The following is a 24302-nucleotide window of genomic DNA, read 5'->3' as shown; positions in this document are numbered from 1 at the left end:
CAATTTACTGTTACACCGAACGACATTTTTTTCTGTAAATCATGTCAAAAATGTATGATATTCATTATTATTTGCTCATAAAAAATTTTATTCTAAAAAAAGGACACATTCTAATGTATGAAAAAAGTCAATTTAAAACTATATTATACATGATTTTAAATTAGATTTCTTATTAAATATCCCATTATACTGTTAAATATATATTATAAATATATAACTAGAGTTTCATGTTTGGGATGTCTTTTTGAATATTGTTATGTATTTGGCTGAGGATGGCATAAAACTTTATGTTTAGTGCATATGTGAAGATATCCTGCTGTGGATCTCATGGGACAAGCGCTTTGTCATCTAAAATACAGAAGCAGGTAAATGTGGGCATATACACTTACTTCCAGGAAAATATGCTGAACTGCCACAGGTGTTTATTTTTCCACGGGTTTTCACATGCGCTCTAAACAATTATGCACAAGAATCATTTCTGCCATAAACTCTTATTCAATTACCAACATACATTGTCACAATACTGTTCCTTTAGTATTGTATTTATAATAAATAAAGTCAATTATTTAGTCAATAAACTTTACTAAGTGTAATTCTTACCTTTTCTCCTCCGCCTCAGAGGAATAAAATATTTGACAAGATGTTCCAGAGGAGCTGCATGCCATGTGTCCAGACAGGCTGCGTGTGTTTCTGTCGTTCATTACGTTCTGCCAGGAGCTTGAGGGTCAAACGCACCTCCTTCATGAAAAGGTGGGACTTTAAGGAAGGACATCATCTCTGCATCCACCCAGACTCATCCAGATCTAAGACAAAGAGCAAATGCCACATACAAACACACTATCTCATCTCTGCAAAAACTCAGCTTACAAAAATGCAACTGTATGTGTGAATGTGCAGAGGAGGCGGGACACATTGTCACAGGGGCTTTGAATTGTAACAATGAAGCTCAATTGCACAAATGTTTTTACTCTAGCAGTTTTTTTTTTTTAGATAGTGTTGAAAACTATTTCTTCTTGAATTATGTCCTTGACATTTTTTAATATTAGAATTATATTATTATTGGCATCTCTTGGGTAACAAGTCAAAGGTTATGTAGCCTGTAAATTAAAGTTAATTTTCCATGTCAAAAGTTTGTTCATTTTTTTTTTTTGTCAATTTATTACAACAAACCATACCAATGTTTGAAATTGTACATCTTTTCAGTGTTTGCTGCTTTAGTCATTGTTATAGTAATTTTACTATTAAATTAAAAAGCCTGTAAACAGTCTATAAAATAATTTAAATGTTGAAGATAACTTTTAACTTTTTAATTATTGCATGTTTCAAACAAAGTGTTTTTGTGAACTATGTCCTTGAAATGAAATTTTCATTATTATTTATTATTTTTAATTTGATTAATTAATTTAATGAATGTATTCGATGTTGCTCCAGTGGTGCAGTGAGAGCGAGGAGAGCCGTGCTCGTTAGTGCAGACTCCCACTGCGCCTCAGCGACCTGACGGATGGAGAGCGACAGGCAGGCACTTCACACTGCTTCAGCCAAATCACACACTGCCAAGAAGTTAAGCGAGAATGCATTGCGGAATATACATTCATCTTACCATAACGCAGGTCAATGATCCTTCTGAATTTATGTAACACGTTAACAACATCACAAATAGGAACAGATCCGCCTGCTCTCTCTTGTAATCCTCGGAATACCTGTGACATAAAGGCATTGTTCCGGCACTATGGGGGTCTTGTTTGTCCTGGTTAGGGTCACAGATGAAAGGTGGCCTCTGAATCTCTGCAAAATACAGAAAACGTGTCAACGCGTGCCTCTAGACTGAACTCTTCAGGGCTTAGGGGCAAACCCTTCACTCAGAATGAAACACTGACTTACTGGAAAACATCATCCTGATTAAACTATTGAAATAAAGGTTCCAAAAGGGGATTTTGTAGTGATGCAATAGAACCATTTTGGGTTCTCCAAAGACGCATTCAGGAAACAGTTCTTAAAAGAACCTTTTTTTTGTAACTTTAAGGAACATTTTGTGCAGGTTGCATGGATATTAAAAGTTCTTTATCGAACAATCAATAAAGAACTTTTATTTCTAGGAATGCGAATGATAGTCATTCTTATAGGTTGGGATTAAAAATAAGTTATTTTGTAGAGTGCCAAGCTTCAATCTTCACAACAGATAAAATCAAAAAAAATAAATTCAATCTACACACATTTCACAAAATGTGCATTTCATGTCTTTTGAATCTGTACAGTGGATTTGAGGAACAGAAATGAAATGCATGTTATTATTTCTATTTGACATTGGAGAAAAAAAAAACTTTTACATCAAAACAATAACAGCTGTATGGCTTTTGAAGACATGGAAAATGCAGGTGCATCTCAAAAATGTGAATATTGTAAATAAGTTACAAAAAATTTTTTTTTTGAGATGCACCTGTAGTGCACAAGTGTATGAAACATTTTTAAGCTGCTTTACTTGTGCTGTACTGAAAAAAAAGAATACTCTGAAAACCTTTCCTTTAATTCTCCATGAAAGAAAGAAAATCATTTTGGTTTCCAATAGCATGAATTTTCACTTTTAGGTGAACTGTTCCTTTAAAAGACTAACAAAAGTTTGGGGTCAGGAAGATTTTTATTTAGAAAGAAATTGACACTTTATTCAGCAAGGATGCATTGACACAGATATTTAAAAACAATTCTATTTCAAATAAATGCTATTTCCATTAAATGTTTCCACAAAAATATGAAGCAAAACTGTTCTCAAATTTCGTTAATTTTTCATGTGCATCAAATCAGCATATGAGAATGATTTCTGAAGGATTATATTATATATATTATTATATATATATAACTTTTTTGTTGTTGTTGAATGATGTTTTTCAGTGTTCCTCTGCTGCAGTGTTTGAGCCTTTAACTGTTCAGCATTTTACACGCAAGAGGTTAAGATGCAATGTAAAATGTTTTAGCCTTGGTACACACAAAAGTTTCGCATTCACAGAAATAACTGAACAGAAACACCTTCTGCAGTAGATGGAGGATAGTGTTTTATTTGCTTTGAAACTTGGTGTGCTTCTAGAAAAGGAAGCCAACTTTGCAAAGGCAATAACAAGTTATAAGAGAATAAAGAAACTAGCAAAACTGACTAATAACTGATAAAAGATGCAAATCTTTCGGTCTGATACACTGTCGGGTTTGTGAGTTCTTGTACCTGGTTTTCATGAACTAAGGAGCCCACTGCTTCACGCCGTGAAATCACAGCATGATAAAAGCAGGAAAACACACTTAACCAGTGCAGTACAGTTTTGTCTAATAGTCATCTCGGTAGACAGACAGGTTGCAGTGTTTTTGCAGTGGATTTAAACAAGCTCCTGATCATGTGTGTGTGTGTTCCTGTGTTTGATGCATGCAGACATTACTGCCAAATGATAAGAAGAACAGAAGTAATAGGAAGAACAACGCATCTACATATGCTTCAGAACCAGAAACTAATTAATTAATTAATGTTATAGACTACGTGAACGGAAATTACCTTAATTCTATATAAATGCATCACTTTAACTGCAAAAATTATATTAGATAAATTGAATCACAATGTTTGTACACAGTAATTACAGTTTGGTTCACTGCAAATATTAGTCGATTACGTATGAGTTTAAAGGCATAGTTCACCCAAAATGAAAATGGAGTCATTATTTACTCACCCTTGTTTTTACAAGTTTGTATGCTGTTTGTAATTGAAACACAAAAAGAGAATTCTGAATTTCAAAAAAATTTTTAGAAAAAACATAATAATTAAGAAAAATGACAAAATTATCTTTTTGGGGGGTGAACTATCCCTTTAACTCACTAAATATGCATCATCCCCCCATTTTTGGACCCTCTCATTGAACATCAATACTGACCAGGGCTGCCTTTCCTAAATGCATCGTAAGCCTGAGTTGATTGTAGCTCCATTGGTGGCAATGGGTCTATGATGTATTCAGGCATACAATGCTTTTGGGAAACGCAGCCCGGATCAAGAACCAAAATAAAGTCTATTAATATTGACCAGAACCTGAAACAAAAGTTAATGGTATCATTCACCGATCCTAAATCAGATGTGCCAGGTTAATCGGAACTGAACTAGAGACAGACATTTACACTGATACTACTCCTGTTCAACCACTGAATCAGAGTCCAGACGTACATTCCTGCACTGATATCAATATAAATCTCCTTTCTTGAACACACATCAGGAATGAGTGTTTCTAAAGCTTAAATACATCATCACAAAGCAACATAAACCATCAAAACTTTGTTTCTAAACAGGCCTTTTAACTCTCGGCCGACATTCATAACGGATCACTGGAGCAACATGGCGGCATCAATCATGACATGACCAGAAAACCAGAGAGAGTAGAGAGACAGCGAGAGGGGGAAAATAAAGGTGTGGAGATGTGAACACCAGAGGGATGCATGTATCAGGGACGAGGGATGCGATGGTGTGTGTTTGATCCGTGGAAATCATTTCAGTCACTTCTTGGGCGGGCTGTAGGGCTCCAGCAGCTGCTTGGAGAAAGTATTGACCTTGTCCGCTCCTCGAACCTCGTGAGGCAGCAGAGGCAACTTTACTATGTGGAAATCTTCATATAAATCCTCCATCTGAGAGAGAGAGAGAGAGAGAGAGAGAGGGAGGAAGAAAAGAGAGTGGAAAGAAAAAAGGAAGAGAAAAGACAAGAAAAAAGGGAACGGCAGTACAATGAAAGAGATGAAAGAAGGCAAAGGAATAAACAAACATTGAACGGATTAAGAATTAAGGAAAAACAGTGAGGTAAAAGAAGTGAGAGGAGAGGAGAGGAGAGGAGAGGAGAGGAGAGGAGAGGAAATGAGAGGAGAAGAGGAGAGGAGAGGAGAGGAGAGGAAATGAGAGGAGAGGAGAGGAGAGGAAATGGGAGGAGAGGAGAGGAAATGAGAGGAAAAAGAAATGACGAGGAAAGAAAAAGAGAAAGTTGACAGGAGGAAGACAAAGGAATGTAAAAAAATGGAAGAATAAACAATTAAATAGAGGAAAAAAGAAATAGGGAAAGATTAGGGAAAGTAGAAAGGAAAGAAGAAGAGGAGGAGGAAAAAGTGTGAAGAAAAAGAAAAAGTTGTGAGAACAGAAAAAATATAGAAAGGTAGAAAAAGGACAGGAAAATGAAAAGGAAAGTATAAAGGAAAAAGAAAGATGAAGAGGAAAAAGATAAAAGGAGAAGATGGAAGGGAAAAGGAGAAGGAGCAGGAAAAACAAAGGAAAAGTATAAACAACAAAAGGAAGAGGAAAAAGAAAAGGTTAAATAGGAAAAGGGAAGTAAAGGAAGAAATAGAACAGAAAGGAAAGAAAAGAAAGGAACGAGGAAGAGGTTGAAGTAATTAGATTAAATTTGTAAACAATAAAATGTAACAATAAATAAAATATACAATGTTTCAATATAAATTATGCCTCTGTTTAGATCTGAAAGACATTTGATCCTATAGATCATGTTTTACTATGAAGATACTGAGACAAAAAGAAGCACAGTACAGAAGCTCCCCTGACAGACACTTTCCAGTCAATGACAACAGAAATCCTGTTACAGTATAAATGTCATTTGTCATAACTCGTCACACACACACACACACACACCTGGTCCAGGTACTTGGACTGAATCTTGTGTCGAGCTTCACACATCTTGCAGGGCCGCCGCTCGCTGTCGGGGAAAACCAGCTGGTTGACGATGATGTTATGCGTGTCGATGCGACACTTGGCCAGCTCCTGAATCAAACGCTCCGTCTCATACAGAGACAGGAACTCTGCGATGCAAACGCAGATAAACGTCGTCTGCTCCTGTATGCCAAACAGAAATCAACATTTAGGAATCAACCTTTTTTCATCCTTCTGATCAGGCATTAACAGAGACCACTGAGGCATGACACTCACCGGGTCCTTAAACTGCTCGCTGACTGAGCGGATGACGGGGAGCGTCTCCTCCAGTTTAGACGCCAGCTGATCTGCATTCATGTCTCCCAGGCCCAACATGTTACACATCTGCAATGGTTTGACAGAACTACAATTAAACCTAATATTTAACTGTAGGAGGAACAGAGTTTTTTTTTTAATTAACATTCATATTTTTTCTATAAACTTTCATGCATTTCTCTACAGTACACTAGTATATTGCACTATTCTCCAGTGCTATTGTACAAACACTGCAATTCCCAGAATGCAGTGCTGATACCTGTGAGATGAAGGGGCTGATCTGGTTCTTGATCTGCATGAGGCGGCCCAGTCCTCTCTCCACGATGGTGGGGAAGAAGATCAGAAGAAGAATATTTCCCCCAGTAGCCGCCTCAAAAAACACCACCAAAAAAAAAATCACTCCCACCAACAAACAAAAAAAAAAAGAAAGAAAAAAAAAAAGACAGATGTGAATGGGATAAATCAAGAAATTATTTTATACTAATAAAATAAAAATAAAAACACATTTTATATTAATTACACAATATTTATATTATATATTTTTGACATAAGCAGTCAAAAGTTTGAAATAATTCAGATTTATAATTTTGAAAGAAGTCTCTTATGCTCACCAAGTATATCACCAATATAATTGATATCATAGGATATATATCATATATATATATATTATTTTTTTTTTTTTTTGAACTAAAAGCAAAAGTTTCATGCTATTCAAAATAACATTTTTGAAAGAAGTCTCTTATGCTCACCAAGGCTTTGATATCACAGGAATAAGTTACATTTTAACACTGACTCAAATAGAAATCAGGTATAAAAAAAATACAAATCTCACAATATTAATGCTATTCAAAATTATACTTTATAACATTATTATTATTATTATTATTATTATTATAAATACTTTAATATTTGAGAAAGAGATCAATTAAAAAATGTTAAATCAGCATATTCGAATGATTTCTGAAGGCCCGAAATAACTGTATAAATGTATTTCTACAATTTATTAATTTATTTCTATAATAATAATAATATTAATAAATACATCAATAACAATAAGCTAATGATTATATATGCACACATATTTTAGACATATTTTTAAATAAACAACAACATAAAAAAAACATTGAAATGGCTATTGAATGTGATCAAAACCCGGTGTTATTTACTATTTTTTTATTACTGAATTATGAAATTCATTGCACACTTTTATCTTTGTCTTTTAAAGGCTTTGAAGGAAAGTTTGTAATGCTGTGATTCATTTTGGAGCCCTTTTGTTTCATTCTTGACTTACAACTCTTTAGTGAAGAAGTGTTTGAAATGCTAATGAAGGCTGAAGGCACATCTGGTCTACACACCCCCGTGACTAGAGCTTTCCAAAACCATGCAGTTCAGAAAGAGCTACTGCATTATGAGACTATCACAGTGCGACACAAGATGCTGTGTGTGGTTGATGAGTCTGACCTCATGACCTCTGCGTAGCTCATGGCCTCGTCGATGCCGGGAAAAGCGCTCATGGCTTCCTGCATCATCTTCTTCCCCATACTGAGCATGTTGTCCTCCTCGAAGAACTCATCAGGCAGCTCTGCCACACCAAGACTGGGGTCGATCTCCTACAGAAAGACACAACGATATACTCACTCACGTATATCATCACCTAAACATGATTATAATGAGCTAAATTAAACACAGATACATTGAACTATATAAAGAATAGAAACTAATGCATTATTTGTCCAAGTTTCATCTCCCCCTTCCTTTTTTCCTGCAACACCTTCACAGTCATAACAGAAAAGGATGCAACTTATACTTCTGGCAAGAACAGCACAAGTTCATGCATGTGCCACGTTTTTCAAATTTTAAATATATTTACATACACTGACTAGACATTTATAGATTCAGTATAAATAAGTTAAAAGATGCAGTTTAATAGAATGTGAGAATTCTTTCACACGGTTGTGTCTATATGGACTGGAAAGGTCATGCTGGTGAACGTCATGGCACTGTTTTTAGTGCAAACAGTTTGTGTTGTTGATAGCGTACCATGGCAAAGAGGTTGTCGTAGCCCTTGACTTTGGTCCTCAACTTAAACTCACACACAAACTAATAATAAAAGAAATATAAAAAAAAATTAAAGACACGCAATAAACAAGATAAAATCGCACACACAGTCTAAGCATGAGAGAGAGATTAACAGAGATTTATGACATGCAATTGACTAGATATTGATAGATTCGGTATAAATAAGCTAAAAGATGCAGTTTAATAGATGTGCTTTCATGGGTGTGTACGTGGATTGAGTAGGTCATGCTGGTGAACGTCATGGCACTGTTTTTAGTGCAAACAGTTTGTGTTGTTGATAGCTTGTCGTAGCCCTTGACTTTGGTGAGCACTTTACATAACTTCTCACCTAAGACAACTTATATTCTAAGTCATCTATATATGTATATTACTAGATACGCTCACACGAACAGCACATAAACTGCTCTCTCGCACCGCCGCTAACTGAACCGCCAGACTGCAGCTGCAACACAAGAAGACAAAAAATAAATAAACTTAATAAAATAAACGTAACACTTAGTCTACATAGAATAATTTACATCCGGAGAAGAAATCAGCAATCAAACAGCATTTATGAATGACATCTTATTATCTCATGATAGAGACAAACCTTAAATATTGTCGGATTTTTTTTTATTTATTATTTAATATCACCCGCTTTCATGTAATATCATTCTGTAATATTTTAATAAATAATTAATTATAATATATTAAAAAAAAAAAAAAATAAAGTACTTTTAAAAAACAAAATAAACCAACACCTCGACTCTTTTTATGAAATATCATAAATGACCATTTCGACTCATGTTTGACTGATTGTAAGGTTTGCTGGCAGATTATATTTAGAGAATTGTTTTATCATTTGTTAATTTTTAAACATACATTTTAAGGGACGCGTTGTTGAGTTTCAGCGTGTTTGTAACCGGTGTTTTAATAAAGTAATACAGCAAATATGTAAGAATGACTAATCTGTGTTGTGTTGCTAAAGCCGCACTGACAGCTAACAGCCTCTCAGCTGTAAAACCCCGGCGTTCATTCACTCACCTGCACGTTGTCTTGCCCACGCCACCTTTACCACCCACAAATATCCATTTGAGTGATTTCTGCTCTATAATATTCTTTAATGTCGGCTCTAAAGGCTCTACATCGGGCGCATCCTCAAACTCGTCTTCCACTGAAGCTGCCATCTTGCGCTCAAGTCAGTTAGAATTCACCAAAGCGGCAGCTGCTCACTCCGCCATTTTGGATCCGCAACAGCAGAAACACCGCACTTGAACCAACATAAATTAGATCCAAAATGGCCCACGTAGGGTGGCCAGTTGCGAACGGAAGTTGGTTACACTGATGACTCAGCCGGACTGTACCAACTACTTTAAATAAACTAGAATAATCCAAAAGTGATTGTTCATAATTTTAAACACACTAATATTAAGTCTAAATACACCAAAATTCTAATGATATCACATGTTGGGTGAGTTTAAACTTTTATACAGAATCACACAAAACTTGTACAATTATAACAAATAAACAAAACTATAATATAACAAATCACTATCCACTATCCAACATAAAACAAAAACCAAACACATCATTTTAAAGTATGCCTGCTAATGTTTTTGTTGGCAACAATACACCACCAACAAGCAACTCTTCTTTTAAAAATGAATTTAGTTTTATTTTGAAACAAAATATAATGTTGTGATGATTGTACTTCACAGAATTATTACATATATTTTTACGTTTATGTCGCGTTAGAGCTATTTCAATTCTGATGCATCAATAGAAAATTAAGTAATTCATCCAATATGATATCTAAGAGCAGTAACGGGTTGATTTCGAGATTTTCACACACTGTTCTCGGTATTCAATCACATTTTAAGCCACAATGGTTCAGTACAGAGATACAGAGGAAAGCTTGAGCAGGATGAAATATTGTATGAATATAGTTTCAGGCTTATCATGGGGCTCTTAACACAGTTTATTCTGATTAACGTGATTAATCCAGCACAATAACTGAGCAAACAAAATAACAAGGTGGAAATCTTCCTTTTTGCACAAGCAGTTCAAACTGTGACGGGTATAAGATCATATACTCAGCTGACATACAGAAAATACTTAAAGACATTACGAACAGTATCAAAACTGACTGAAGCATGTGCTCCTTTTTTTAATTTAAATCTTTTTTTTTTTCTAAGTTAAAAAAAGTTTGGTGATTGTAATCATTATTATTCTCTTCCAAATTAAAGCTTCCACAATAAAGGCTGACTTTAAGTCTGCAACATTTGAAGGTGCACAAAGTTTGATGATTGTATCATTAGCATTCTCTTGACAAATAAAGAAAGAAAACTACTAAAGACGGTCCCCACAGTTCTATTCCATTCCAATTAGACAAGGTAAGGTCAAGGCAAAGCTAATTGGGGACATACAGGATTCAACATGTAACACCAAAAACAACCATTTAGGGGAAAGATGATCCAAAACCAGTCTAAAAAGGCAGCTTACATCCCAGAACCTGGAAAACGGACACTAAACCACTAGACAGGAGAAAATGATGGAAAAACTATGTAACACTACCACCCAAAACACCAGTTAGTGCATCACGAGATTGCAAGTAAAACATCATCATGGCACGTTTTCTCGCAAATTAGGTTCTCTCATGTAATGAAGGGTTTTCAGCATTCTAATTGTGAGCCATAAAAGGCACATTTACAGCCTGCAGAAATGAAACTCCGTCCACTGGACTCCTCAAATTCTCATTGGCAGAAGTTTGGCGATGGGTGGGTTTCATATCCAATCAGAAGGACATGAGTCCCTCTCGCATATATTGCACATTTCATGAATTTGGTTAGAACACAAAGTAAAACAAGTATATTATTAATTAATTTAACCCTAGTTTAAATTGCCTTTTGAAACACTCTGTCTTCATTAGAGATGCTTCAGTGGGTTTCCCACCTTGCAGAACTTCACGTCTACATCAATTACATGTATATGTGTTCGAAAAGCGCTTTGACATGCAAGTGAGAGGTTTTAAACATCCTTCTGGGGCCTTTTAAGTTTAACACTGGAAATGTTTACAGTCTCTGAACACACACAGACACAGTAACGCCACCTTCATTTGTTCAATCTACTGTCCCAAGCGTTTCGGGGCTCTTGGCAGAATCATTGGCACGTCTCTCGGTTTTTCCGCAGGCACTCTCAGTTCGTCTCGTAGGAAGACAGCAGCGCAGCGTCGACGGGCTCCATACAGGAAGGGCAAGTGAAGGAGCGCATGAGCCAGGCGTCAATGCAGTCCACGTGATAGATGTGCATGCAGGGCAGGAACCGGATCGGGTCGCCGTACTCAAAGTCCATCATGCAGATCACACACCTGTGAGAAGATGGAAAACATTTTTACATGCAACCAACTAATTAGAATCAAATGTTTTCTGGATATCACGCACTCTTTGATCTTCTTGTCGGACGGCTCTGAGCCCGGGTCGAAGATCCCACGGGGCAGGTGTTGGATGAGCCCGATGCGCTGAGCGATACGGACCTGCTCCTCCTCCGTCAGCTGAGTGGCCAGCCGCGTCTGACTGGGCGTGGGATGGTACACTGGCACCTGCACCCGCTCCTGGGTAGCATTTGATCGCATATAATTAATACAACCCACATGTGGTTAGAGGACACAGGACAGCTTATTAGAAACAGGAGAAATAGATCGGGACATCCTTTGACTGCACACTCTTAAAAATAAAGATTGTTTATCAAAAATAAAGGAATCTTTCCATTTTTTAAAAAAAAGGTTCTTTACAGCAAAAAAAAAAAAAAAAAAAAAAAAAAAGTTCCGTAGATTAAAATCACACTAAGATAAAATGGTTCTTTTAAGAATTGTTCACTGAAAGGTTCTTCGGGGAACCAAAAAAATGGTTCTTCTGTAGCATCACAGCGAAAACCCAATTCTGGAACCTTTATTTTTAAGAGTATGTAGTTTAACAAAATAAAAAAAATTAAGGACCAATTCTCTCTATTAGCATGAATATTACTAGCATATTGTCTGTTTATTAGTACTTATAGAACACATATTAATGCTTTATTATTCAAAACCATATTTTAGATCGCTTAATGATACCTAAACTTAAATATCTACCTTACTAACTATAAATAAGCATCAAATTAGGAGTTTGTTCAGGGGAAAACTCTTAGATTATAGTGTTTCCTATTTTAAAGTGTTACCAATTAATCGCTGATTTTATCCTGTATTTGTAGCCATTAGTAGATATATCCACTTTGTCTAATCATCCAATTTTTTTTTTTTTTTTTTTTTAATAGCATTTTCTCTCTCATTTTAGCTTGGAAATGGCAGTGACAAAAAATAATTTCTTTAAATTTAGAACGTAATAATATGTTTACTTAATTTACAAAAGCCAAACTTTTCCTAAAGATAAAATTACATCGTTAAACTTTTAATCATATTAGTAAAATTTTGCATTCAGAATAACTATATAACACTGATCTTATGGTGACTTTTAATGTTCTTCCAAACATGAGAACACAAAACAAGATATTTTTGAATGCAATAAAATTTATAAAACACAATTAAAATAAATAAATAAATAAATATGTATATATATGATATATATATATATATATATATATATATATATATATATATATATATATATATATATATATATATATATATATATATATATATATATATATATATATATATATATATATATATATATATATATATATATAATCCTCTGTACTTCTGCGGTTGTTTTTTGTTCTTTATATCACATTTCTAGAACTGTTAAATAATGCATTATACTTTTTATTTATTTATTCTGTATTTAAAAACAAATAGAAGGAACTATGTTATTATGTTGCACTTTTGTATTTGCAAAGACATAAGTACAGATTTGTTGCAATTTAAGAAAGCATTCCTTTAAAATGTATGGCAGGCTTTCAAAAATATGATCTGGCCATCATCTTATTATTATACCTTAATATGGTATATTTACAACCTAGAATGCCATTGTAGTGCCTAAGCACCATGTCCAAAACAACCAAGGTACACATTTTCTCAGTCAGAGATCACAATCAATACAACCTACCAAAAATGCATATCAGTGACAAACTGTATTTCTCAAAACCTGCCTACAGCGAACTTTTCCTGTTCCTTTCTAGATCAAGATCACACAGTGACATAGGCTAGCTATTGCTATTACTACTGCAACGTATACTGCCCAATCCGAGCTCGTCTGTAGTCTAGACTGTGTTGTGAACAGCAGCAAGACACCCGGAAAGCTCTCCGATCCTATACTGGCAGACTGACCTGGTAGGGTGGCGGAGGCTCTCCTGGCAGACTCGCCCCCTCGGACTCGTTCAGCAGGGACAGATCATCAGCGCCTTGAGAAGACAGACAGTTCCCCATCGAGCTGACCCTGCACCACACGACAAACCCGCTAAAAACACGTCTAGGTGGCCTTTAAAAGACTCGCCAGGCTTCCGCTGTGTTTAGAGATCGTCCTTTCTGCAGACCGTTGTGTCTGATGTCTGTCTAGTATGTAGAAAAACAAACGCCTCGCCAGACAGCGATCCGATTTTCACACACCCACAAAAGATGTTTTAAAAAGAGGGAATCCTTGAAAACCTATACGTCCCGGCTGGTTTAATCCTTACGGGTGTGCACGGCACGCATGACACATATTATGCACTTGTTATGGCCTGTACAGGGCAATATTTTTAGGTAAGACCTCTTGACGACTCCATATCTCCTTTCATTGTTTACAAACTCTTGGACCGGAAGTGGGTTGATCTGTGCATTGTGGGTAATGTAGTTTAGGTACGGTAAGCTAACGCAAACACATTTTAGAAAACACATTTTGTATGTCTAACACGATTAATTTTATCACATTGTAATTTAATACGTAGTTTCGATATAACTTGATGTTTTATATACTTTGTGTAAAAAATATAGTTAATATAGCCTATTCAATATAATTAATTTTCATGGTGAATCTTATTTTATTTGCTAAATCTTACATACACAAAACCTAAAGCAGTAATTCTAAACCATGTTTTAAGGTAATTATCGTTGAATTTTATGTTTATTGACTGTCTTTAGTGAATTGGTAAAAAAGACAGGCCTATGCAACCATATTTGCAAAAGAGTTTATTGAATAATAAATCATTGAAAAGTAACATTTTGAACTTTATTCTGTCTTTTTAATTAACTGATTAATTTATTTAATTAACCTTCTGTATTAGAATGTTATTCTTTATTTCTATATTTTTAAAAATGCGAATTTGTTGTGTTGTGTTTAGATGGATAGATGTAAATAAATGAATAAATAAATAAATTAGTGCTGTCAATCGATTAAAAAAATAACCAACCAATTGCACTTTTTTCCCTGAAATTATATATATAATTATATATATACTTTTATATTGCAATAATTTCATATACAATCTTCAAATTACTGTAGAAACAACATTAGGCCAGTATCTTTTTGAGTCTGATTCTGATCTTTTTAATATTTGTTTAATGTCATCTTTTTTTTATGACTGAAGGTGAGTATCATAGTATCATGATACCATTACTACTGATGTCTCTATAAAATTGTTTTTCCCCCCTAATATTTAACCATTGACTATAGCCATTCAAAATTACAGTATAATTGAGAGCTATACATTTTAACATTTAGTAGACTTAAAAAAAATAACTTCTAATTTAAGTGAACAATCCTCACATAAACTCATTATAATACATGTCATATTCATATTTATAAGTAGGAAATAGACAGAAATTTAAGGTTATCAAACACTAAATTCTAAATTAGATATGAATCCTTAAATCTCCAAAATGTATTGATTTCCCCTTTTTTCTTTTGTTCTTGATAAACAGACATCACAGCAGCTGGATTATTAGGTTATTTTGTAAATCTGAGCTTTGTCTTTTCATCCATGTCCATGTCTTCTCTGAGGTCATTTTTATGACGTAAAAAAGTACAGAATTTTGCGATTCAGGCATTATTCCAAAACACGAATTCAAACTGTCGTTCCCCTCATTACCGAAGGATGGCGTTGTGTCAGAGAACTACTTCCTCCGCTCCGCCACCACCGAAGAAGAGGACGCAGCGCACCTGACAGACGCGTGTTTAGCCCGCTAGCTAGAGAGCTACACCTCTAAACGCTTAAAACCGGTCCCTCGCTTTCAAAGTCAAAACATTTCCTTTGGATATAAAAGTGCTCAAAGGTCCCGAATCAAGAAGAAAGGAGAAGACAAAGGCAGAGCAGTCATGCAGATCACACTAAAGACTTTGCAGCAGCAGACCATTCAAATAGACATCGACGATGACCAGACGGTATTTACGCGCTTTCTTCAGCTCATTTAAATAAGTTAACTACAAGAAGAAGTAACGCTAGTCGGAACGAATAACTGTTCACGAAAGCAGCATATTTCGAGCGATTTAAGTGGCGTTTATAAGTCATTGGGCGTGTCAGGCGATAGATAAGTTAGATCAGTGTTGTCTGTGTAGGTAATAAATGGATGTCTGTGTAGTGTAACGTTAGTATAAATAGATGCAACTTAAAGTTAGCTTGTCAGGCTCGTGTAACGTTACTATAGAAACATTTAGAGTTGCAGATTATATTTAAAGATTATAACATCATTCTTATAACAGTATTATTAAAAGACAGTATTTAAATAGCTATCAGAGCATGTCTGGTTGCTTAAACCCATGTGTTTTTTTTCTCTGATGTAAATGTGTGGTTTTAGCTGCGAATGCGCCGCACACTCAGGCCGTCTGAGAGAACGAGTTCACAAGCTAATTAATATGAACATGATTATAAGTTGATCCCTTGTCATTTGAGATGTGACTTAAAGCTTAATAAAGTGTTGGGAATACGCATGTTAAATTATTTATTTGAAAACAACGGTGATTAACCAACTCAACTAAATCAAAATAAAAATTCCGGCTCTCGCCTCCGCTCTGTTGCTATGACTCGTCAGGATTGTGTGTCCGATCTCGGTTGCCGAAAATAACATTGTGTTTGAAGCCAAACCAACTCAACTAAATAAAAAAAAAAAAAAAAAAAGAAACACAGAACCTGTATATATTCCATATTCTTGTGTCGCTTACAATTAAAGTCCTTTTCTGATTTTATTGTTGTTTGCAACGTTACTTGACAATATTTTAAAGATATTATTATTATTATTATTATTATTATTATTATTTATTTGGTATTTTGCATGGTCTATTATTGGAGTACTGTCACCCAAGTGGGAGTTTTAACTTAATCTTATCACTCAGCACACCTGGTTAAATAAAGAGTCAACTCTCTCCACTGGGTTTTAATAATTGTAATTATGGTTTTGACTCAGGTGAAGGCATTGAAAGAGAAAATTGAGGCTGAGAAGGGCACAGAAAGTTTTCCAGTAGCGGGACAGAAGCTGATCTACGCTGGGAAAATCCTGCAGGATGATACGCCCATCAAGGAGTACAAAATCGACGAGAAGAACTTTGTGGTGGTGATGGTGTCAAAGGTCAGAATCTGGAGATTTAACCACTGGCCATCTGAAATAACATAAATTTGACAAAATTAGACAAAATGTTTTAATTTTTTTTTTTAATTTTTTTTTTCTGTCCAGACAAAAGCATCAGGACCGCCCGCTCCATCCTCAGAACCACCCAAATCTGCCCCTGCTCCTTCCTCTTCCTCCTCCTCCTCTCCTCCTCCTGTTCCATTCCCTGCAGCCATTCCCATCCCCAGTGACGAGTGTTTAGATGACCCTCCTGCAACCATCTCGCCTGCGCAGAGCCCTGACGGGTGAGACCCAAGCAGAGGAGATTTCATTTTTATATACATTGCTTAACATGATTTAAAATGACCCTCAATATTAAAAGTTTGTTACAGAGCTTTTGTACTGTACAAGCAGTGCAGCGATAAATAAATCATTAATCATAATGTTTGATTTGCAGTGGCACAAGTCTCAGAGCTGGTGGGGAAGATGCGTCTTCAACATTAGGTAATGAAAGAATCATGCTTCATCAGACTGATTATGATTAGTCTTGAAGGTTAAGTTGCAGTTGAGGTGTAAAGAAGCATTCATTAAGAAACGTAGAGTTGGTTTTTGTCTCCCAGATGTTCATGCACATGTGTTTTGCAGTCACAGGTCAGGAGTATGACGCCATGCTCACAAACATCATGTCTATGGGCTATGAGAGAGAGAAAGTGGTGGCTGCACTCAGGGCCAGTTATAACAACCCTCACCGCGCTGTGGAGTATCTGCTCAATGTGAGTGTGCTTGTCATACAGACACATGCTTCTCATGCTTTTTCTTTCCAAATGCATTTATAATGCCAGTCACACTTGCTCATTTCTTTATCATTATTCTTGTGTATTTTTTAAGAGCACTCCATGCATGTTTGTGAATCTGATGTGCTGTTGTGTCCTGTCTTAGGGGATCCCTTCTGTCCCAGTGCAGGAAACCAGACCTGCTCCAGCTCAGCTCCCCACAGACACACAGCCCGCAGAAGGTGAGAGAAGTGTGCTTAAAAGGTGTTTATTCAAATGAGAGGAACGATGATTTAAAACAATCTACGCTACCATTCAGACGTTTGGAGTTAGAAGGAAATCTCTTCTGTTCACCAAGGCTGCATTTATTTGATTAGAAATACAGTAAACAGTAATATAGAATTTTTTTCTGAATATATTTTAAAGTGTAATTTATTCCTGCGATGCAAAGCTGAATTTTCAGCATCATTGCTCCAGTCTAAAGTGTCACATGATCCTTCAGAAATCATTCTAATATTCTGATTTGATGCTCAAGAAATATTTTTGATTATCAATGTTGAAAACATTTCTGCTGCTTAAATATTTTGTTAAAAAAAACAATACTTCTTAGTATTATTTAACAATCTACTTTTAATAGGCATTTAATGATTTGAATCAAATAAAACACACATTCAGATCATTGGAACATTACTGTCATTAGAAAATACATTGACGGTATTCAGTATACTGCCATACCTACCATAAAGACAGACTGGTGAGTTGACCGAGCGCTTGATGTTGTGTTAGGTGAGAATCCGCTGGAGTTCCTGCGCTCTCAGCCGCAGTTCCAGAGCATGAGGCAGGTGGTCCAGCAGAACCCGTCCTTACTGCCGGCCCTCCTGCAGCAGCTGGGACAGGACAACCCTGAACTACTGCAGGTGAGCAAACATCAAAGCCTCACAGAGTCCGTTTGTACACAGTCTAGGTCTTTTACTCAGTGTGTTCATGTTTCATTGACATACTGACCGCAGCAAATCAGCCAGCATGAGGAGCTCTTCATGCAGATGGTGAATGCACCAGTGGGTGAGGGCGAAGGCGAGGGCGGAGAGTTTGCAGATCTGGGTGCCATCCGTGACGAAGAGGCATCTGACAGTTACATCCCAGTGACGCAACAGGAGAAAGAAGCCATCGATAGGGTGAGTGAATGCTACTGAACCGGACATCTGACCAGACAGATTACCTCCTACCATATTGAACCCTTTTTGTGTTTACTTTTGGTGAGTTTGAATGCAGTTCCCCCAAATAGCTTAGCTAATAGCTTAGATATTAACTTCCACCCATTTCTGCAGCTTAGTTTGTGATACCTCACACCAGTGTTATTTTGAGATTGTTAGGGTACTATTGTTAGTTTAAATTAGCTTTTATCTGTCTATTTTCTGTTTAAAAATGTTGAAAACGGGTTTTGCTGCTTACTATTTTTTAGCAGAAACTCTAATACAATTTAAAAGAACAGCATTCATTTACAGAAATCAGAACAAACAGAAATCTTTTGTACAATTTTTAATGTCTTTACTGTCACTTTTGATCAAGTTAATGCATCTTTGCTGAATAAAACTATTTTTTTTTTCTTACCCCAAACTTTTGAATGGTATCATATCACAGTTTCTTCAAAAATATGAAGCAGCACAACTGTTTTCAACATTGATGAAAAGAAATGTTCCTTGGGCATCAAATCAGCATATTAGAATGATTTCTGAAGGGTCATGTAATAAACTCAAGTCACACAAATGGAAAGCAAATAATTGAGCCTGTCTGTTTTTCTCTCTCAGTTAAAAGCTCTGGGGTTTTCAGAAGCTCTTGTGGTCCAGGCGTACTTCGCCTGTGAGAAGAATGAGAACCTGGCCGCAAACCTCCTGCTCAATCAGAATTTCGAAGACGAATGAGAGTCGCAGAGAGCCCACGTGCCCCCTCCCCCGCCACCACACAAGCACTGCATCTACTCGGGACACCGGTTTCCCCCCATTATTTCTTTGAGTTTACAAGTCAAGGGGAGACTCGCAGACTGGTTGGGGACGGGGCGGATGCAATCACTCGGTGAACAAATTCCAGTGGAATTGACAGCATTTGGGGCACTCTAGCATGTTGAAGAAGTGTGCTTGCACGTGTGAATGCACGTTCCCTTAGAGAATATTCGACTTAATCAGCATCAATTGAAAGCAAACGCTCTCATAGTAGTATTATGGGCTCTGAGGAGGCTAGATGTGGGCATACGCCTTTGCTTGTATGTTTTTAGTTGGGAAAAGGATTAAAAATGTCTAATGGAGGATTTTATATATTTCTCTGAAATAAAAGATACTTCTGTATTTCTCCCAGCACACACCTCTGACGAATGTGATAACAGCATTGAATATGAAACAATTAGTCCAAACTATAGCATTTTTATAACATTCTCAGCAAAAAAATGACCTGTTTTGTAAATGAATCCAAATTGTGTGGAATATCATAATCATAGTGATGATCATTACAGGTTTGAATGTACTTGAATGGAAGAAACACGATAGGTCACTTGTCCTATTTAAAGTCAACATGAAAAGGCAATTGCAAGCTGTTTAACTTCTGTAATCTGATGTATTTGCAAGTTTAGTCTAATTCACAAAAATGCAAATGGGACTCAAAAATGAGGGAATTGTTCCTTATTGCATGACATTTTAAGTTATTTTGATGAAAGATTGCACTAAACGTAAAGTCGATTTCATGTTGACCTTAAAAGCTTCTTATTTAAACTTTGATTTCCGTTAACTGTTGGAGCAAAACAAATCTCTCAGATATAAATAAGGATAGTTTTTCTTAGACATTAGCTCTGCTTATATTAATACGAGAGGACCAACCTGTATGTTAAACAGCAACAGAGGTTTTTGGCACACTAGAGCTCACTGCATTTCAGAAGCCAAAAGCAGAGACCTGTTACAGCATGATGATACTTTGTGCTGCCAAATTCTTAAGTCCTGTCAAAGACAGATTTTTTTTTAATCATATTGGTGTAAAGCTGACAATGGGTTCATGTATCGAGACTAAAGTCTTGTAACATTCACCTCTTACAGCAGCTTAAACACATTAAAATATTCTCCATCATAACAAAAAAACTACACTTTTTAATCTAATAGCAAAAAAGCCAGAAACGTAGTGGCCAAACTGCCAGAAAGAGTAGACTTTTGTTTACTTATCAGCAAGCCTACATGAAGTCTGACCTAGTGGATTTTTGGAACTATAAATAAAAAGTCATTTTTGATCAATGCATCGAATATAACAAGAGCCGAATAATGTATTGTTAAATTCTTTCATGTATTAACGTGGTGGTTAGTAATTAAACACATCATATCACTATAGATTCAAATCCCATGAAATCAATAAATTTTTTTTTTTTTTTTTTAGCAATTAATCATTTATTATAGCTATTTTAACTCCCCTGGGAACAATAAAATCTTATTGCCAAGAAAAGTTTAATAGTGTGGCATTGATTTCTCACCATAAAACAAACACATATCAGAATCTTTGTACAGTCAAGAACATCATTTATTCAATCAGGTGCTGCTCTTTACAAACATTTTAGTTTTTTATAATGGAAAAGAATCTGTAAATAACACATGCAGATTGCCAAAGGCTCCAAAGACTCTCTTGAACTGAGAGAACTGAAACAGATATGCGAACACAGAATCAAAACAAACAAAACAAAAAAACAAAAATAACATCTAAAGTAGAGACACAATCTGGGTAGATTGTGAATTAATGTTTGCAACTAAAGTTTAATAATCCTGACACTAGCCAGTCAAAATTAATACATGTTAAAAAAAATATAAATCAATTATAATAAAAAAGAACCTTAATCACTTCAGCATGGTGTGCATGTCAAAAATAATATACATTAATTAAAATGTCAATGGATTATTTTAATTAAGATGACCAAAGTGTCATACTATGCATGCAAAGCATCTCAATGGCAGTTGCTCGACTGGCACATTGTTCCCGTTTCTTTAATGTTATAGTTGTGGTGTAAACGTGCATGCTTTAGGCCTCTTTCTTTAATGTTATAGTTGATTTATGTAAACTTCTCTATTCTTATAGAATCAGAATTATTTTAAAGATTATTTTAATTATTTAATTATAATATTATAAAAAAACATAATAATACTATCACCCAAACACCCTAAAACAACTATTATTCTCCACTTCCACTAAAAATTGTTCACTGCTGAAACATCTACTTTAATGATTAATATGGTGCTTACAAAAATGCATGGCTTGAAGTATTTTAAGTGGAGCAGATGGGATCGAACATGTAACCTATTACTAGTCCAACCACTGACACAAAGCTGCCTCCACATCTGGATCAGTAATTGTAAATGCAGGTCATATTATTCTTAGTGCACTGTCCTCTTATTTAATCGGTGCATAAGGTGCATCAGGCAAGTTCTTTAAACAGCTGTCCTCAACCACTAAAAGGTGCTTTAATTTCAACAGTCAACAGTGAGACTTTTGAATTATGACTAAAATGGAAATAAATACACACACACAAACATGACAGAGTTATTGTGCATCTTCTGGTTCAGCGCTCTCCACCAAAAAAGATTTGGTACCACCAGGACTGCACCGCTTCCCAAGACACACCGGTACTGCTGGTCTCAAATGTAGGGAGGGTGAGCGGGTCGGCCCCGGGTCAGTTTGTACTCAGAGCCCACTGCGTTTGACCAAAGAGCGAGACATGTGTATGATATAAACATGTGAAGCATACAGACAGGGATATAACAGAGTTTACAACATCTTGTCAAGAGAAAAAGGTTCAACAAGTCTTTCATCAAAACTAGGGAGAGGGAGGAAAGATAAGGATAGACATCTACGGCGCCTAGAGCGAGAGACTGATAAAGACAGTACAGAGAAAAAGGGACCCAAATATTATTATTTTTTATCTTTTTTCATCATCGTACAATAAAAAGAACAAAATCACATCCATTTTCTTGTAGTACTATATACTGTGAATACGGCTTGAGAAAGCTCAGAAGGAGGAGAGACGGGTGTTCATCATTTACAAGATGGTGTCTGTGAACAAAAGGCACTTTGAAATCGGACAACCTTTAAATGCTCACCTATACACTACAGCACGAACACAATGGGAGCTCATTTACATAGAGGAAGTGTTTCCAGGACGATACGGGGTGGCCGTGGTGCACTGATTTTTTTTTTCTTTTCCAGATGCATTTTTTGCTTCTCGTCTTGAACCACATGTGCTCTAAACTACAACTAACGAAACCCTACTCACATTAACATCGACACAATCTCATCTAAATGAAGCAGAGATTTAGAGCAAATGTGATCTGATTGCTTGTGACAAACCCTCTACTGCAGGGTTATTCAGATCTTACCCTCGAGGGCCAGTGCACTGCAGAGTTTAGCTCCAACCCTGATAAAACACGCCTGAGCATGCTAATCAGTGTCTTCAGGATCATTAGAAAATCACAGGTAGGTGAGTTTGATCAGGGTTGGAGCTAAACTCTGCAGTGCACTGGCCCTCGAGGGTAAGATCTGAATAACCCTGCTCTACTGTATTCTTAATCGTGACACTTCATTATGGCCACTCCAACCAAAACATGCTTTTCATAATAATCATCTGTAATAACGTAACTTCAAATCCCCCTGCTATGATCTTATTAACTACTAGCTAAGAAATCAACAATCTTAAAATTTAAATATAATCTACTCTACTTCTGCAAAATGACAAATAAATAATGCAATTCAGGTGTGCATTTTTATTTTTATTTAATTTTTGAAGGTGCTGTGATCTGAATTGTTATGTATTATATCGCAATTGTGGAGTACTATCATAATTTATTATGCAACTTTATTGCACATTTTAACAAATTTACAACATGAATTCAATGCAACAACATTCCCATTACTCCCATTTATGATCAACCCAAAAATAATATAATTCACCATTTGTCCCATTTGTCCATTTGACTTGACTTTTGAAGAAGTAAGAATGGGCACTGCTTTCTTAAAGGTTGTAGTAAAATGCCTTTTGTCAGAACCAAAATATATATATATAAAAATATGAACCCCCCTTAGTAAATACAAAAGAGAAGAAGAGAGAAACAGAGGCTTGTAAAACTTGTCTCGTCAGAAACAGTTGTTCTGGTGTGGTATTATTCGCATATGAGTATCAGAAGCACCAGTATATTCTTTTCTTTCATTTTGTCATAATACATTTGCTTTTGTAAAATCGTTCCTTCGGCTCCCACCCCTAGAATAGTTTAAAAACAAAAGCTTACAAATAAAACATTAAAAAAGATAAATGAAAAGTAAAAATTAACTTCCCCGCTTTAACGTTTACAAAGACTGGGATTCTTTTTGTGGCCCTCGTGTTTAGAGTCCAGGAGCTTGCAGACTTCAACTTTTTTTTTTGTTTTTTTTTTTGTCTTTGTTTTTTTTCACTTGCTTCACTTTCTTAAAAATCTGAAGACAAACACAGATATCTACCCAACACATTGCACACGGCTCAGTCCACATAGAACTACTTTTTTCTCTCGATAATAACACTTTTCAACAAAGAGAATTTTTGATTTCTCTGAAAAATTTGTTTCTGTTCTGAAGGTGTATTTGTGTCCTGTTTTTGATCTGCACTGACCTGATATGACAGTTCTGGCGAGATGATCTGATGTTTTTGGGTTTAACACGTTTGGACATTTTCCGACGACATCACTGACTCGGGTCAAAGGTCAAAAAATAACTAGACTGCCATAGAGCTAATTTCAAAGCGGAAGAACTATACATATGTCCATATATATATACACACACACAGTATGAGTACGATATGTTCTGGATAACATCTATCTATAAATATGATGTTTGCAGTTGCTCATATGCTGTTTGCCAAGCCCATGACACATACTGTACATATTTTCTGTAGCTTATACATGAAGTGAAGACCCTGAATTGCATGTAAAGG

At 35.8% G+C, this 24302-nt stretch overlaps 3 protein-coding genes and 1 long non-coding RNA gene across 4 annotated transcripts; 1 reads left to right on the top strand and 3 right to left on the bottom strand.

The window, feature by feature from the left end:
* Positions 1-251: 251 nt before the first annotated feature.
* LOC122138232 lies at positions 252-2155 on the bottom strand. Its single transcript, XR_006155446.1, has 3 exons — positions 1701-2155; positions 601-803; positions 252-451 (listed from the first exon to the last, which is right to left on the bottom strand). It is a non-coding gene; the product is annotated as an uncharacterized LOC122138232 (long non-coding RNA).
* A 1630-nt stretch (positions 2156-3785) lies between these two features.
* get3 (guided entry of tail-anchored proteins factor 3, ATPase) lies at positions 3786-9310 on the bottom strand. The gene is made up of 8 exons (XM_042762866.1): positions 9083-9310; positions 8438-8501; positions 8021-8080; positions 7442-7590; positions 6240-6390; positions 5942-6049; positions 5648-5848; positions 3786-4644 (listed from the first exon to the last, which is right to left on the bottom strand). The coding sequence occupies exons 1-8, from the start codon at positions 9223-9225 to the stop codon at positions 4516-4518; spliced, it is 1005 nt and encodes a 334-aa protein (XP_042618800.1). The 5' UTR covers positions 9226-9310; the 3' UTR covers positions 3786-4515.
* Positions 9311-10907: 1597 nt separating this feature from the next.
* rnf11a (ring finger protein 11a) lies at positions 10908-13836 on the bottom strand. Its single transcript, XM_042762475.1, has 3 exons — positions 13359-13836; positions 11479-11648; positions 10908-11405 (listed from the first exon to the last, which is right to left on the bottom strand). Exons 1-3 carry the CDS (start codon positions 13455-13457, stop codon positions 11234-11236), a joined length of 441 nt encoding a protein of 146 aa, XP_042618409.1. The 5' UTR covers positions 13458-13836; the 3' UTR covers positions 10908-11233.
* A 1293-nt stretch (positions 13837-15129) lies between these two features.
* rad23aa (RAD23 homolog A, nucleotide excision repair protein a) lies at positions 15130-20304 on the top strand. Its single transcript, XM_042762468.1, has 9 exons — positions 15130-15390; positions 16410-16571; positions 16677-16855; positions 17008-17054; positions 17196-17323; positions 17490-17565; positions 18110-18240; positions 18334-18498; positions 19132-20304. The coding sequence occupies exons 1-9, from the start codon at positions 15325-15327 to the stop codon at positions 19243-19245; spliced, it is 1068 nt and encodes a 355-aa protein (XP_042618402.1). The 5' UTR covers positions 15130-15324; the 3' UTR covers positions 19246-20304.
* Positions 20305-24302: the final 3998 nt, after the last annotated feature.

The sequence above is a fragment of the Cyprinus carpio genome, chromosome A1 (assembly GCF_018340385.1).
Source record: "Cyprinus carpio isolate SPL01 chromosome A1, ASM1834038v1, whole genome shotgun sequence".
Lineage (NCBI taxonomy): Eukaryota > Metazoa > Chordata > Actinopteri > Cypriniformes > Cyprinidae > Cyprinus > Cyprinus carpio.
The sequence above is the reverse complement of the archived record's forward strand: the minus strand, read 5'-3'. Positions and strand labels throughout refer to the sequence as shown.